This window comes from Oncorhynchus tshawytscha, linkage group LG16 (genome assembly GCF_018296145.1).
Source record: "Oncorhynchus tshawytscha isolate Ot180627B linkage group LG16, Otsh_v2.0, whole genome shotgun sequence".
In the NCBI taxonomy this organism is placed as follows: Eukaryota; Metazoa; Chordata; class Actinopteri; order Salmoniformes; family Salmonidae; genus Oncorhynchus; species Oncorhynchus tshawytscha.
Window position 1 is genome coordinate 6,226,217 of NC_056444.1, and position 14,665 is coordinate 6,240,881.

The following is a 14,665-nucleotide window of genomic DNA, read 5'->3' on the forward strand; positions in this document are numbered from 1 at the left end:
CAGTCCTCTTCTGCCTGTGCAGGGTGGGAATTATAAGAGTACATGGCCATTAAGGCAAGATTGTTCTTCAAGATGTTCAAACACTCATAGATGACCAGCAGGTTAAATCAGAGGTCGAGAACGCAGGGGCGGTAGAGGGAGAGAGAGAGTCAAAAACAGCAGGTCCAGGACAAGGTAGCACATCCGGAGAACAGGTCAGGGTTCCATAGAGATTGTTCCATAGAGGCAGAACAGTTGAACTCGGAGCAGCAGTAGGTGGACTGGGGTGGACTGAGGACAGCAGATGGACTGGGGACAGCAAGGAGTAGTCAGGCCAGGAAGTCCTGAGGCATGGTCCTAGGGCTCAGATCCTCCGGGAGGGGAGGGAGAGAGAGAGAATTAGGGGAGCATACTTAAATTCACACAGGAGAAACACGATAAGACAGGAGAAATACTCCAGATATAACAGACTGACATAGACCATTGCAGCATAAATACTGGAGGCTGAGACAGGAGGGGTCGGGAGACACTGTGGCCCCGTCCAATGATACCCCCGGACAGGGCCAACCAGGCAGGATACAACCCCACCCACTTTGCCAAAGCACAGCCCCCACACCACTAGAGGGATATCTTCAACCACCAACTTACAACCCTGAGACAAGGGTAAGTATAGTCCATGAAGATCTCCTCTACCAAGGCACGAGCCCGACGCAAAACCGGACAGGAAGATCACGTCTGTGATCAACCCACTCAAGTGATGCACCCCTCCTAGGGACGGCATGGAAGAGCACCAGTAAGCTAGTGACTCAGCCCCCGTAATAGGGTCAGAGGCAGAGAATCCCAGTGGAGACAGGGGAACCGGTCATGCAGAGACAGCAAGGGCGGTTCGTCGTTCCAGTGCCTTGCCATTCACCTTCGCACTCTTGGGCCGGACAACACAAGAAGAATGCCTTTCTCTCAACCGGTGTGATTACTACCTCTGATGATATAGAGCTTGAGGTAGTCACCTCATACAAGTACTTGAGAGTATGGCTAGATGGTACACTGTCCTTTTCTCAGCACATATCAAAGCTGCAGGCTAAGGTTAAATCTAGACTTGGTTTCTTCTATCGTAATCGCTCCTCTTTCACCCCAGCTACCAAACTAACCCTGATTCAGATGACAATGCTAGATTACTGAGACGTAATTTATAGATCGGCAGGTACGGGTGGTCTCGAGCGGCTAAATGTTCTTTACAGTTCGGCCATCAGATTGCCACCAATGCTCCTTATAGGACACCTCACCCACTCTATACTCCTCTGTAAACTGGCAATTTATGTATACACGTGACAAGACCCACTGGTTGATGCTTATTTATAAACCCCTCTTAGGCCTCACTCCCCCCTATCTGAGATATCTACTGCAGCCCTCATCCTCCACATTCAACACTCGTTCTGCCAGTTTCTACTGCAGCCCTCATCCTCCACATTCAACACTTGTTCTGCCAGTCTCTACTGCAGCCCTCATCCTCCACATTCAACACTCGTTCTGCCAGTCTCTACTGCAGCCCTCATCCTCCACATTCAACACTCGTTCTGCCAGTCTCTACTGCAGTCCTCATCCTCCACATTCAACACTCGTTCTGCCAGTCTCTACTGCAGCCCTCATCCTCCACATTCAACACTCGTTCTGCCAGTCACATTCTGTTCAAGGTCGTTGTCGTCTTATGTCTTTATGTTATGTTGTCTCTCTTGTGTTTTGTCCTCTATTTTTATGTAATATATCTTTATTTTTAATCCCAGCCCCGTCCCCGTCCCTGCAGGAGGCCTTTTGCCTTTTGGTAGGCCATCATTGTAAATAAGAATTTGTTCTTTAACTGACTAGCTTAGTTAAATAAAGGTTAAAAATAAATTTAAAAAATGGAATGTTCCTGATGTCAATGCGTTCCTGATGTCAATGCGACAACTGTTGATAGAATAACTGACACATTTATGATGCTCAATACCCGTTGAATATGGCCGGTGTCAGTAAACGTTGGCAAAAAAAGCTTAATTAAATTGTTGCCAGCAGCACAGTTACAGTCACCAACGCTCTGGATAACATGAAAACAGCCTAACCAGCTCTGCTAGGAGAGTAAAATGGTCAGAGTGAGTTGTTCTCTCATTTGTGTCTGGAAGTAGCTAGCAAGCTAGCCAACGTTATGGGTGTAGACAAAGAGACAAAGAAGAGCTCTCCAGTAGGTACCAAAATATTCAAAGGCCATTTTCTCAAAAGTGGGGTTACAAGTTTATCAACATACAAAGCAGAATTACTTTCTCATTGTTCCTCAACTGTAGTGGATGATATACCATTTTCTAGCTCTGAGTCTCTACTCTTATCCAATGTAAAAAATACCATTTCTAATTTTGCTATTAATGGTTTTATAGCTGACTTTAATGACCTACTGGATCTGAAGAGGGAGGGAGACTGGTAGAGAGCGAGAGTGAGAGCTGAGAGAGTGAGCGAGCGAGCGAGTGAGAGAGAGCTTAGAGAGATAGCGAGCTGAGAGAGAGAGAGGAGAGAGCTGAGAGAGAGAGAAGAGAGAGAAGAGAGAGAGAGCTGAGAGAGAGAGAAGAGGGAGAGAGCTGAGAGAGAGAGAGAGAGAGAGAGAGCTGAGAGAGAGAGAAGAGAGAGAGCTGAGAGAGAGAGAGCTGAGAGAGAGAGAAGAGAGAGAGAGCTGAGAGAGAGAAGAGAGAGCTGAGAGAGAGAGAAGAGAGACAAGAGAGAGAGTGCTGAGAGAGAGAGAGCTGAGAGAGAGAGAGCTGAGAGAGAGAGAAGAGGGAGAGAGCTGAGAGAGAGAGAGAGAAGAGGAGAGAGAGAGAGCTGAGAGAGAGCTGAGAGAGAGAGAAGAGAGAGAGAGCTGAGAGAGAGCTGAGAGAGAGAGAAGAGAGAGAGAGAGAGAGAAGAGAGAGCTGAGAGAGAGAGAAGAGAGAGGCACATGGCATTAGCATGGTATTTACTGTCCTGCTGTCCTCTAAACCACCTTGACTCTTACCTTGAATACCCTCCAATAGGAATGAGCCAGAACATGTGTCTCAAATGGTACCATATTCCCTAAATAGTGCACTACTTTTGACCAGAGCCCTATGAAGCCTGATTAAAAGTAGTGCACTAGATAGGGAATAGGGTGCCGCAGAGTGCAGAGGGAGGTGAGAGTGATGGGGTGCAGGTGAACACACTTCCCAGAAGAGGGCTTTGAGTTTCTCTGGCCTTCGTTTGAGACATGGAAATAACCGGTTAGTGACATACAAATGCTAATGTTGTCAAGGTAACGATTGACAACAGCCGTACCGCAGCACTGTCCAAGAGCGGCTAAACTATTTTCTGTACGTTAAAAAGTACAGGACATTTTCTGAAAATCTTCCTCTGAGTAACAGCCTTAAGTTTGAAGGGATGCTGAATGGCCAAACACTTTATTTATTATCTGAAAGCCTACCATCTAACGTACAGAAAACAACTCTGAAAACAGGAGCCAGTTCTTGGTAAAGTCATTGGGCTACTGCATTGACCAATCACCAGGAATGGGTGGGATTTACCGACATAACATAACAACATGGACGGCAGATGATCAGGTCACGGCAAACCAACAGCGAAAAACATGGACAACGTTAGTTAGATTGAGTTAAACAACCTGTATTCAGATGAAAAAACAGAGTGCGTTTGAAGTGTATTATGTCGCAAAGTAAAATATATCATTTGGAATTCCTCATGTAGCTAGCAAACTTTAGCGCAACTAGCTCCAGCTGCACGTTGATGTGAGCCCAGTGAGGCTGTCCGTACGCTGCCTGTGGCCTAGTGAGGCTGCCCGTACGCTGCCTGTGGCCCAGTGAGGCTGTCCGTACGCTGCCTGTGGCCTAGTGAGGCTGCCCGTACGCTGCCTGTGGCCCAGTGAGGCTGTCCGTACGCTGCCTGTGGGCCCAGTGAGGCTGTCCGTACGCTGCCTGTGGGCCTAGTGAGGCTGTCCGTACGCTGCCTGTGGCCTAGTGAGGCTGTCCGTAAGCTGCCTGTGGCCTACTGAGGCTGCCCGTACGCTGCCTGTGGCCCAGTGAGGCTGTCCGTATGCTGCCTGTGGGCCCAGTGAGGCTGTCCGTACGCTGCCTGTGGGCCCAGTGAGGCTGTCCGTACGCTGCCTGTGGGCCTAGTGAGGCTGTCCGTACGCTGCCTGTGGCCTAGTGAGGCTGTCCGTGTGCTGCCTGTGGCCTAGTGAGGCTGTCCGTACGCTGCCTGTGGCCTAGTGCTGCCCGTGGCTGCCTGTGGCCCAGTGAGGCTGTCCGTGAGGCGCTGCCTGTGGCCCAGTGAGGCTGTCCGTACGCTGCCTGTGGCCCAGTGAGGCTGCCTGCGTTCGCTGCCTGTGGCCCAGTGAGGCTGCCCGCGTGGCCCAGTGCTGACTGTGGCCCAGTGAGGCTGTCCGTGAGGCGCTGCCTGTGGCCCCAGTGAGGCTGCCCCAGTGAGGCTGCCCGTACGCTGCCTGTGGCCCAGTGAGGCTGTCCGTACGCTGCCTGTGGCCCAGTGAGGCTGTCCGTACGCTGCCTGTGGCCCAGTGAGGCTGTCCGTACGCTGCCTGTGGCCCAGTGAGGCTGTCCGTACGCTGCCTGTGGCCCAGTGAGGCTGTCCGTACGCTGCCTGTGGCCCAGTGAGGCTGTCCGTACGCTGCCTGTGGGCCCAGTGAGGCTGTCCGTACGCTGCCTGTGGGCCCAGTGAGGCTGTCCCTGTGGGCCCAGTGAGGCTGCCGCCTGCCTGGGCCTAGTGAGGCTGTCCGTACGCTGCCTGTGGCCCAGTGAGGCTGTCCGTACGCTGCCTGTGGCCCAGTGAGGCTGTCCGTAAGCTGCCTGTGGCCTACTGAGGCTGCCCGTACGCTGCCTGTGGCCCAGTGAGGCTGTCCGTATGCTGCCTGTGGGCCCAGTGAGGCTGTCCGTACGCTGCCTGTGGCCCAGTGAGGCTGTCCGTACGCTGCCTGTGGCCCAGTGAGGCTGCCTGTGGCCCAGTGAGGCTGCGCTGCCTGTGGCCCAGTGAGGCTGCCCGCCGTACGCTGCCTGTGGCCCAGTGAGGCTGCCCGCGCTGCCTGTGGCGCTGCCTGTGGCCCAGTGAGGCTGTCCGTACGCTGCCTGTGGCCCAGTGAGGCTGTCCGTACGCTGCCTGTGAGGCTGGCCCAGTGAGGAGGCTGTCCGTACGCTGCCTGTGGCCCAGTGAGGCTGTCCGTACGCTGCCTGTGGCCTAGTGAGGCTGTCTGTATGCTGCCTGTGGCCTAGTGAGGCTGTCCGTGGCGCTGCCTGTGGCCCAGTGAGTGAGGCTGTCCGTACGCTGCCTGTGGCCCAGTGAGGCTGTCCGTACGCTGCCTGTGGCCCAGTGAGGCTGTCCATACGCTGCCTGTGGCCTAGTGAGGCTGCCCGTACACTGCCTGTGGCCTAGTGAGGCTGTCTGTATGCTGCCTGTGGGCCTGAGGCTGTCCGTAGGCCTGTGGCCCAGTGAGGCTGCCTGTGGCCCAGTGAGGCTGTCCGTACGCTGCCTGTGGCCCAGTGAGGCTGTCCGTGGGCGCTGCCTGTGGCCCAGGCTGAGCTGCTGCCAGTGAGGCTGTCCGCTGCCTGTGGCCCAGTGAGGCTGCCCGCGTATGCTGCCTGTGGCCCAGTGAGGCTGTCCGTACGCTGCCTGTGGCCCAGTGAGGCTGCCCGTGACGCTGCCTGTGGCCCAGTGAGGCTGTCCGTACGCTGCCTGTGGCCCAGTGAGGCTGTCCGTACGCTGCCTGTGGCCCAGTGAGGCTGCCCGTACGCTGCCTGTGGCCCAGTGAGGCTGTCCGTACGCTGCCTGTGGCCCAGTGAGGCTGTCCGTACGCTGCCTGTGGCCTGTCCGTAGCTGCCTGTGGCCCAGTGAGGCTGTCCGTACGCTGCCTGTGGGCCCAGTGAGGCTGTCCGTACGCTGCCTGTGGCCCAGTGAGGCTGTCCGTACGCTGCCTGTGGCCCAGTGAGGCTGCCTGTGGCCCAGTACGCGCCTGTGGCCTAGTGAGGCTGCCTGTGGCCCTGTGGCCCAGTGAGGCTGTCTGTACGCTGCCTGTGGCCCAGTGAGGCTGTCCCGTACGCTGCCTGTGGCCTAGTGAGGCTGTCCGTACGCTGCCTGTGGCCCAGTGAGGCTGTCCGTACGCTGCCTGTGGCCCAGTGAGGCTGTCCGTACGCTGCCTGTGGCCCAGTGAGGCTGTCCATACGCTGCCTGTGGCCTAGTGAGGCTGCCCGTACACTGCCTGTGGCCCAGTGAGGCTGTCTGTATGCTGCCTGTGGGCCTAGTGAGGCTGTCCGTGTCCGTACTGCCTGTGGCCCAGTGAGGCTGTCCGTACGCTGCCTGTGGCCCAGTGAGGCTGTCCGTACTCTGCCTGTTGCCCAGTGAGGCTGCCTGCGTTCGCTGCCTGTGGCCCAGTGAGGCTGCCCGCGTATGCTGACTGTGGCCCAGTGAGGCTGTCCGTACGCTGCCTGTGGCCCAGTGAGGCTGCCCGCGTACGCTGCCTGTGGCCCAGTGAGGCTGTCCGTACGCTGCCTGTGGACCAGTGAGGTACGCTGCCTGTTGCCCAGTGCTGTCCGTGGCGCTGCCTGTGGCCCAGTGAGGCTGCCCGTACACTGCCTGTGGCCCAGTGAGGCTGTCCGTACGCTGCCTGTGGCCCAGTGAGGCTGTCCGTACGCTGCCTGTGGGCCCAGTGAGGCTGTCCGTACGCTGCCTGTGGCCCAGTGAGGCTGTCCGTACGCTGCCTGCGGCCCCAGTGAGGCTGTCCGTGGCCCACGCTGCCTGTCCCCAGTGAGGCTGCCCGTGACGCTGCCTGTGGCCCAGTGAGGCTGTCCGTACGCTGCCTGTGGCCTAGTGAGGCTGCCTGTACGCTGCCTGTGGCCTAGTGAGGCTGTCCGCCTGTGGCGCTGCCTGTGGCCCAGTGAGGCTGCCCGTACGCTGCCTGTGGGCCCAGTGAGGCTGCCCGTACGCTGCCTGTGGCCCAGTGAGGCTGCCCGTACGCTGCCTGTGGCCCAGTGAGGCTGCCCGTACGCTGCCTGTGGCCTAGTGAGGCTGCCCGTACGCTGCCTGTGGCCTAGTGAGGCTGCCCGTACGCTGCCTGTGGCCTAGTGAGGCTGTCCGTATGCTGCCTGTGGGCCTAGTGAGGCTGCCCGTACGCTGCCTGTGGCCTAGTGAGGCTGTCCATACACTGCCTGTGGCCTAGTGAGGCTGTCCGTACGCTGCCTGTGGCCTAGTGAGGCTGCCCGTACACTGCCTGTGGCCTAGTGAGGCTGCCCGTACGCTGCCTGTGGCCCAGTGAGGCTGCCCGTACGCTGCCTGTGGCCCAGTGAGGCTGCCTGTGAACGGCTGGCTAGCTAGTGGCAATAATGCCATATATACTGTTAAAAAAAACACATTGTTTCAGCTGGCTCTCCAACCCTGTTCCTGTTTACCTAACTAGCTAGCTAGCTACGCATAGAATATATATATGAAGCTATATGTCGTCGCTACTGTAGACTGCACGTCATCCTGTTTTCACAGCTGTCGTAAAATTATATTATTGCCACGGCAACATTGATTTTGTTGTCAAATTGTATTTTCTTCCATTTAGTTTCAACATTATTATAATTTTGTCCAAGTTGTTAGTATTATAATGTGTCCTAAGTACATCTGTCTCCCTGTTGCTCGTGTTTCTTGGGGATCCTTTGAATGGTAAAGCGTCTCAACTCATCCTGTGTTATAATATATGTTATAATATATGTGTCTGTGTGTGTGTGTGTGTGTCTGTGTGAGTGTGTGTGTCTGAGTGTGTGAGTCTGTGTGTGTGTGTCTGTGTGTGTGAATGTGTGTGTGTGTGTGTCTGTGTGTGTGTGTGTGTCTGTGTGAGTGTATGTGTGTGTGTGTGTCTGAGTGTGTATGTGTGTGAATCTGTGTGTGTCTGTGTGTGTGAGTCTGTGTGTGTGTGTGAGTGTGTGTGTGTCTGTGTGTGTGAATGTGTGTGTGTCTGAGTGTGTGTGTGTGTGTGTGTGTGTGTGTGTGTGAGTCTGTGTGTGTGTGTGTGAGTCTGGGTGTGTGAGTGTGTGTGTGTGTGTGTGTGTGTGTGTGTGTGAGAGAGTCTGGGTGTGTGTGAGTCTGGGTGTGTGTGTGTGTGTGTGTGAGTGTGAGTCTGGGTGAGTGTGAGTCTGGGTGTGTGAGTGTGTGTGAGTCTGTGTGTGTGTGTGTGTGTGTGCGTGTGTGTGTGTGTGTGTGAGAGAGTCTGGGTGTGTGTGAGTCTGGGTGTGTGTGTGTGTGTGTGTGTGTGTGTGTGTGTGAGTCTGGGTGAGTGTGAGTCTGGGTGTGTGTGTGTGTGTGTGTGAGAGTCTGGGTGAGTGTGTGAGTGTGTCCACTGCCCACCTCAGTGATTTTAATGTATAAGGTCCACTTGGTTCGGAAACCACAATGTGCTCGTCCAACCGTCCATCCATCACCCAGTCTCTTACACACCTCAACCTCAACACGTAGGAACATTTCCCTCCTCTGTCTAAGTCAACAAGACAAGTCATTTATCGTCTGATAAGCATTTTATACCCGTCCTTCGGACAGACACTAAAACAGGGATGCATCCCAAATGGTACCCTATTCCCTACGTAGTGCACTACTTTAGCCCTTGTATGCATCCCAAATGGCACCCTATTCCCTACGTAGTGCACTACTTTAGCCTGAGATACATCCCAAATGGCACCCTATTCCCTACGTAGTGCACTACTTTAGCCTGAGATACATCCCAAATGGCACCCTATTCCCTACGTAGTGCACTACTTTAGCCTGATATACATCCCAAATGGGACCCTATTCCCTACGTAGTGCACTACTTTAGACCTGAGTCCACATCCCAAATGGGACCCTATTCCCTACGTAGTGCACTACTTTAGCCTGATATACATCCCAAATGGTACCCTATACCCTACGTAGTGCACTATCCTACAGGCCTTGGTCATTAAGCAGTGCACTATATAAGGCATATGTGAGAGTGATATATATATATAGAGATAAATATATAGATATATATATATATAGAAAGAGATATAAATATAGAGATATATATAGAGACGCAGGGTGGTAATTCCTAAAGGCAACTTCTCCTCTCTTGGAGGCTGTTTTTTGATCTCTAAATGTTGTCATGACAATGAAATAAAACCCTCGGTCTCACAGAACATTCTGCAAAGGAGACGTCACTTCAAATCAACGCTCTACCATTCATTTACCCAGAATGTCTAGCCTGTCTAGTACACGCCAGGGACATAAATCAATAGGAACCTCTGCAATTAGCCGGGATGAGACGTTACATTTAAAGTACACTCAGTCGTAAAGGAAAAACAAATAGGTAATGGGGATTTAATGGAGCAGTTATGCAGACAGGGATTGGAAACACACACACACACACACACACACACACACACACACACACACACACACACACACACACACACACACACACACACACACACACACACACACACACACACACACACACACCCCAGTGAGGCTGCCCGTACGCTGCCTGTGGCCCAGTGAGGCTGTCCGTACGCTGCCTGTGGCCCAGTGAGGCTGCCCGTACGCTGCCTGTGGCCCAGTGAGGCTGTCCGTACGCTGCCTGTGGCCCAGTGAGGCTGTCCGTACGCTGCCTGTGGGCCCAGTGAGGCTGTCCGTACGCTGCCTGTGGCCCAGTGAGGCTGTCCGTACGCTGCCTGCGGCCCAGTGAGGCTGTCCGTACGCTGCCTGTCCCCAGTGAGGCTGCCCGTACGCTGCCTGTGGCCCAGTGAGGCTGTCCGTACGCTGCCTGTGGCCTAGTGAGGCTGCCCGTACGCTGCCTGTGGCCTAGTGAGGCTGTCCGTACGCTGCCTGTGGCCCAGTGAGGCTGCCCGTATGCTGCCTGTGGGCCCAGTGAGGCTGCCCGTACGCTGCCTGTGGCCTAGTGAGGCTGCCCGTACGCTGCCTGTGGCCTAGTGAGGCTGCCCATACGCTGCCTGTGGCCCAGTGAGGCTGCCCGTACGCTGCCTGTGGCCTAGTGAGGCTGCCCGTACGCTGCCTGTGGCCTAGTGAGGCTGTCCGTACGCTGCCTGTGGCCCAGTGAGGCTGCCCGTATGCTGCCTGTGGGCCCAGTGAGGCTGCCCGTACGCTGCCTGTGGCCTAGTGAGGCTGCCCGTACGCTGCCTGTGGCCTAGTGAGGCTGCCCGTACGCTGCCTGTGGCCTAGTGAGGCTGTCCGTACGCTGCCTGTGGCCTAGTGAGGCTGCCCGTACGCTGCCTGTGGCCTAGTGAGGCTGCCCGTACGCTGCCTGTGGCCTAGTGAGGCTGTCCGTACGCTGCCTGTGGCCTAGTGAGGCTGTCCGTACGCTGCCTGTGGCCTAGTGAGGCTGCCCGTACGCTGCCTGTGGCCCAGTGAGGCTGTCCATACGCTGCCTGTGGCCTAGTGAGGCTGCCCGTACGCTGCCTGTGGCCTAGTGAGGCTGTCTGTATGCTGCCTGTGGGCCTAGTGAGGCTGTCCGTACGCTGCCTGTGGCCCAGTGAGGCTGTCCGTACGCTGCCTGTGGCCCAGTGAGGCTGCCTGCGTTCGCTGCCTGTGGCCCAGTGAGGCTGCCCGCGTATGCTGACTGTGGCCCAGTGAGGCTGTCCGTACGCTGCCTGTGGCCCAGTGAGGCTGCCCGCGTACGCTGCCTGTGGCCCTGTGACCTGACATAGACACACACACACACACACACACTCCCAGCGGGTATAGACCAGACACACACACACACTCCCGGCGGGTATAGACCAGACACACACACACACTCCCTGCGGGTATAGACCAGACACACACACACACACACACACACACACTCCCAGCGGGTATAGACCAGACACACACACACTCCCGGCGGGTATAGACCAGACACACACACACACTCCCGGCGGGTATAGACCAGACACACACACACTCCCGGCGGGTATAGACCAGACACACACACACACACACTCCCGGCGGGTATAGACCAGACACACACACACACTCCCGGCGGGTATAGACCAGACACACACACACTCCCGGCGGGTATAGACCAGACACACACACACACACACTCCCGGCGGGTATAGACCAGACACACACACACTCCCGGTGGGTACAGACCAGACACACACAGACTCCCGGTGGGTACAGACCAGACACACACACACACACACTCCCGGCGGGTATAGACCAGACACACACACACTCCCGGCGGGTATAGACCAGACACACACACACACACTCCCGGCGGGTATAGACCAGACACACACACACACTCCCGGCGGGTATAGACCAGACACACACACACTCCCGGTGGGTACAGACCAGACACACACACACACACACTCCCGTCGGGTATAGACCAGACACACACACACACACCCGGCGGGTATAGACCAGACACACACACACTCCCGGCGGGTATAGACCAGACACACACACACACACTCCCGGCGGGTATAGACCAGACACACACACACACACTCCCGGCGGGTATAGACCAGACACACACACACACACTCCCGGCGGGTATTGACCAGACACACACACACACTCCCAGCGGGTATAGACCAGACACACACACACACTCCCGGCGGGTATAGACCAGACACACACACACACTCCCGGCAGGTATAGACCAGACACACACACACACACACTCCCTGCGGGTATAGACCAGACACACACACACACACACACTCCCAGCGGGTATAGACCAGACACACACACACTCCCGGCGGGTATAGACCAGACACACACACACACTCCCGGCGGGTATAGACCAGACACACACACACACCCGGCGGGTATAGACCAGACACACACACACACACACTCCCGGCGGGTATAGACCAGACACACACACACTCCCGGTGGGTATAGACCAGACACACACACACACACACTCCCGGCGGGTATAGACCAGACACACACACACACACACTCCCGGCGGGTATAGACCAGACACACACACACACTCCCGGCAGGGTATAGACCAGACACACACACACACTCCCTGCGGGTATAGACCAGACACACACACACACACACCCGGTGGGTATAGACCAGACACACACACACACTCCCGGTGGGTATAGACCAGACACACACACACACACACTCCCGGTGGGTATAGACCAGACACACACACACACACACACTCCCGGCGGGTATAGACCAGACACACACACACACACACACTCCCGGTGGGTATAGACCAGACACACACACACACACACTCCCGGTGGGTACAGACCAGACACACACACACACTCCCGGCGGGTATAGACCAGACACACACACACAATCCCGGCGGGTATAGACCAGACACACACACACACACTCCCGGCGGGTATAGACCAGACACACACACACTCCCGGCGGGTATAGACCAGACACACACACTCCCCGGTGGGTATAGACCAGACACACACACATTCCCCGGTGGGTATAGACCACACACACACACACTCCCGGCGGGTATAGACCAGACACACACACACTCCCGTGGGTATAGACCAGACACACACACACTCCCGCGGGTATAGACCAGACACACACACACTCCCGCGGGTATAGACCAGACGTACCTTGGAATACTCCACGCCGTGTTTCTCCTTGTGACCGTTCCGACAGACGGTGTAATTATAAAAGCGAGAGTTTTTGATGAGCCCCACCCATTCACGCCACCCGGGAGGGATGTAGCTACCGTTGTACTCGTTCAGATACTTCCCAAAGAACGCTGCGGAGAGGATGAGACAGAGAGAATTACGAGTTAGAACACAAACTGTTAAAAGTATTTTCTCCAAAGCTGATGATGCAAAAAAAACTAGCAATGTTTCTCATTACCATAGAGTAGGGTCATGAAAGTGATTTGGCTTGGTAAATGGGCCTTTACCTTTCCCTGATCCTGACACTGTAATTAAACCTCTTCCTTAGGAGCCAGGTATGAGGTACTGTCTGTTGACTTTAGTACCAGGAACTGTCTGTTGACTTTAGTACCAGAAACTGACTGTTGACTTTAGTACCAGAAACTGACTGTTGACTTTAGTACCAGGAACTGTCTGTTGACTCTAGTACCAGGAACTGTCTGTTGACTCTAGTACCAGGAACTGTCTGTTGACTCTAGTACCAGGAACTGTCTGTTGACTTTAGTACCAGGAACTGTCTGTTGACTCTAGTACCAGGAACTGTCTGTTGACTCTAGTACCAGGCACTGTCTGTTGACTTTAGTACCAGGAACTGTCTGTTGACTCTAGTACCAGGAACTGTCTGTTGACTCTAGTACCAGGAACTGTCTTTTGACTGTAGTACCAGGCACTGTCTGTTGACTTTAGTACCAGGAACTGTCTGTTGACTTTAGTACCAGGAACTGTCTGTTGACTTTAGTACCAGGAACTGTCTGTTGACTCTAGTACCAGGAACTGTCTGTTGACTTTAGTACCAGGAACTGTCTGTTGACTTTAGTACCAGGAACTGTCTGTTGACTCTAGTACCAGGAACTGTCTGTTGACTTTAGTACCAGGCACTGTCTGTTGACTTTAGTACCAGGAACTGTCTGTTTACTCTAGTACCAGGAACTGTCTGTTTACTCTAGTACCAGGAACTGTCTTTTGACTTTAGGACCAGGCACTGTCTGTTGACTTTAGTACCAGGAACTGTCTGTTGACTTTAGTACCAGGAACTGTCTGTTGACTTTAGTACCAGGAACTGTCTGTTGACTTTAGTACCAGGAACTGTCTGTTGACTTTAGTACCAGGAACTGTCTGTTGACTTTAGTACCAGGAACTGTCTGTTGACTTTAGAACCAGGAACTGTCTGTTGACTTTAGAACCAGGAACTGTCTGTTGACTCTAGTACCAGGAACTGTCTGTTGACTTTAGTACCAGGAACTGTCTTTTGACCTTAGTACCAGGCACTGTCTGTTGACTCTAGTACCAGGAACTGTCTTTTGACCTTAGTACCAGGCACTGTCTGTTGACTTTAGTACCAGGAACTGTCTGTTGACTCTAGTACCAGGAACTGTCTGTTGACTTTAGTACCAGGCACTGTCTGTTGACTTTAGTACCAGGAACTGCCTGTTGACTTTAGTACCAGGCACTGTCTGTTGACTTTAGTACCAGGAACTGTCTGTTGACTCTAGTACCAGGAACTGTCTGTTGACTTTAGTACCAGGAACTGTCTGTTGACTTTAGTACCAGGAACTGTCTGTTGACTTTAGTACCAGGAACTGTCTGTTGACTCTAGTACCAGGAACTGTCTGTTGACTCTAGTACCAGGAACTGTCTGTTGACTCTAGTACCAGGAACTGTCTGTTGACTTTAGTACCAGGAACTGTCTGTTGACTTTAGTACCAGAAACTGTCTGTTGACTTTAGTACCAGGAACTGTCTGTTGACTTTAGTACCAGGAACTGTCTGTTGACTTTAGTACCAGAAACTGTCTGTTGACTTTAGTACCAGGAACTGTCTGTTGACTTTAGTACCAGGCACTGTCTGTTGACTTTTCAGTTCCTGGTACTAAAGTCAACAGACAGTTCCTGGTACCTGGTTCCTAGGAGGTAGGTGGTGTAAAGGTGGAGCTCATTTTTCTCTGTTACGTCTGAATGGGGAAACCTTTACCACAGGGGACACAGTTTGACATGGGGACACAGGGGAGAGGACACTACATGTTCTGTT

The 14,665-nt window shown here is 54.1% G+C and overlaps 1 protein-coding gene across 1 annotated transcript in view; it reads right to left on the reverse strand.

Moving 5' to 3' along the window:
• The window catches only part of LOC112221468 (extracellular sulfatase Sulf-1-like), an 88,265-nt gene that overhangs the window by 46,748 nt on the left and 26,852 nt on the right, over window positions 1-14,665 (reverse strand). Inside the window, exon 4 of the mRNA XM_042298709.1 lies at window positions 12,579-12,730. Coding sequence (XP_042154643.1) covers window positions 12,579-12,730 — 152 coding nt within the window. The remainder of the gene's footprint in view (window positions 1-12,578; window positions 12,731-14,665) is intronic.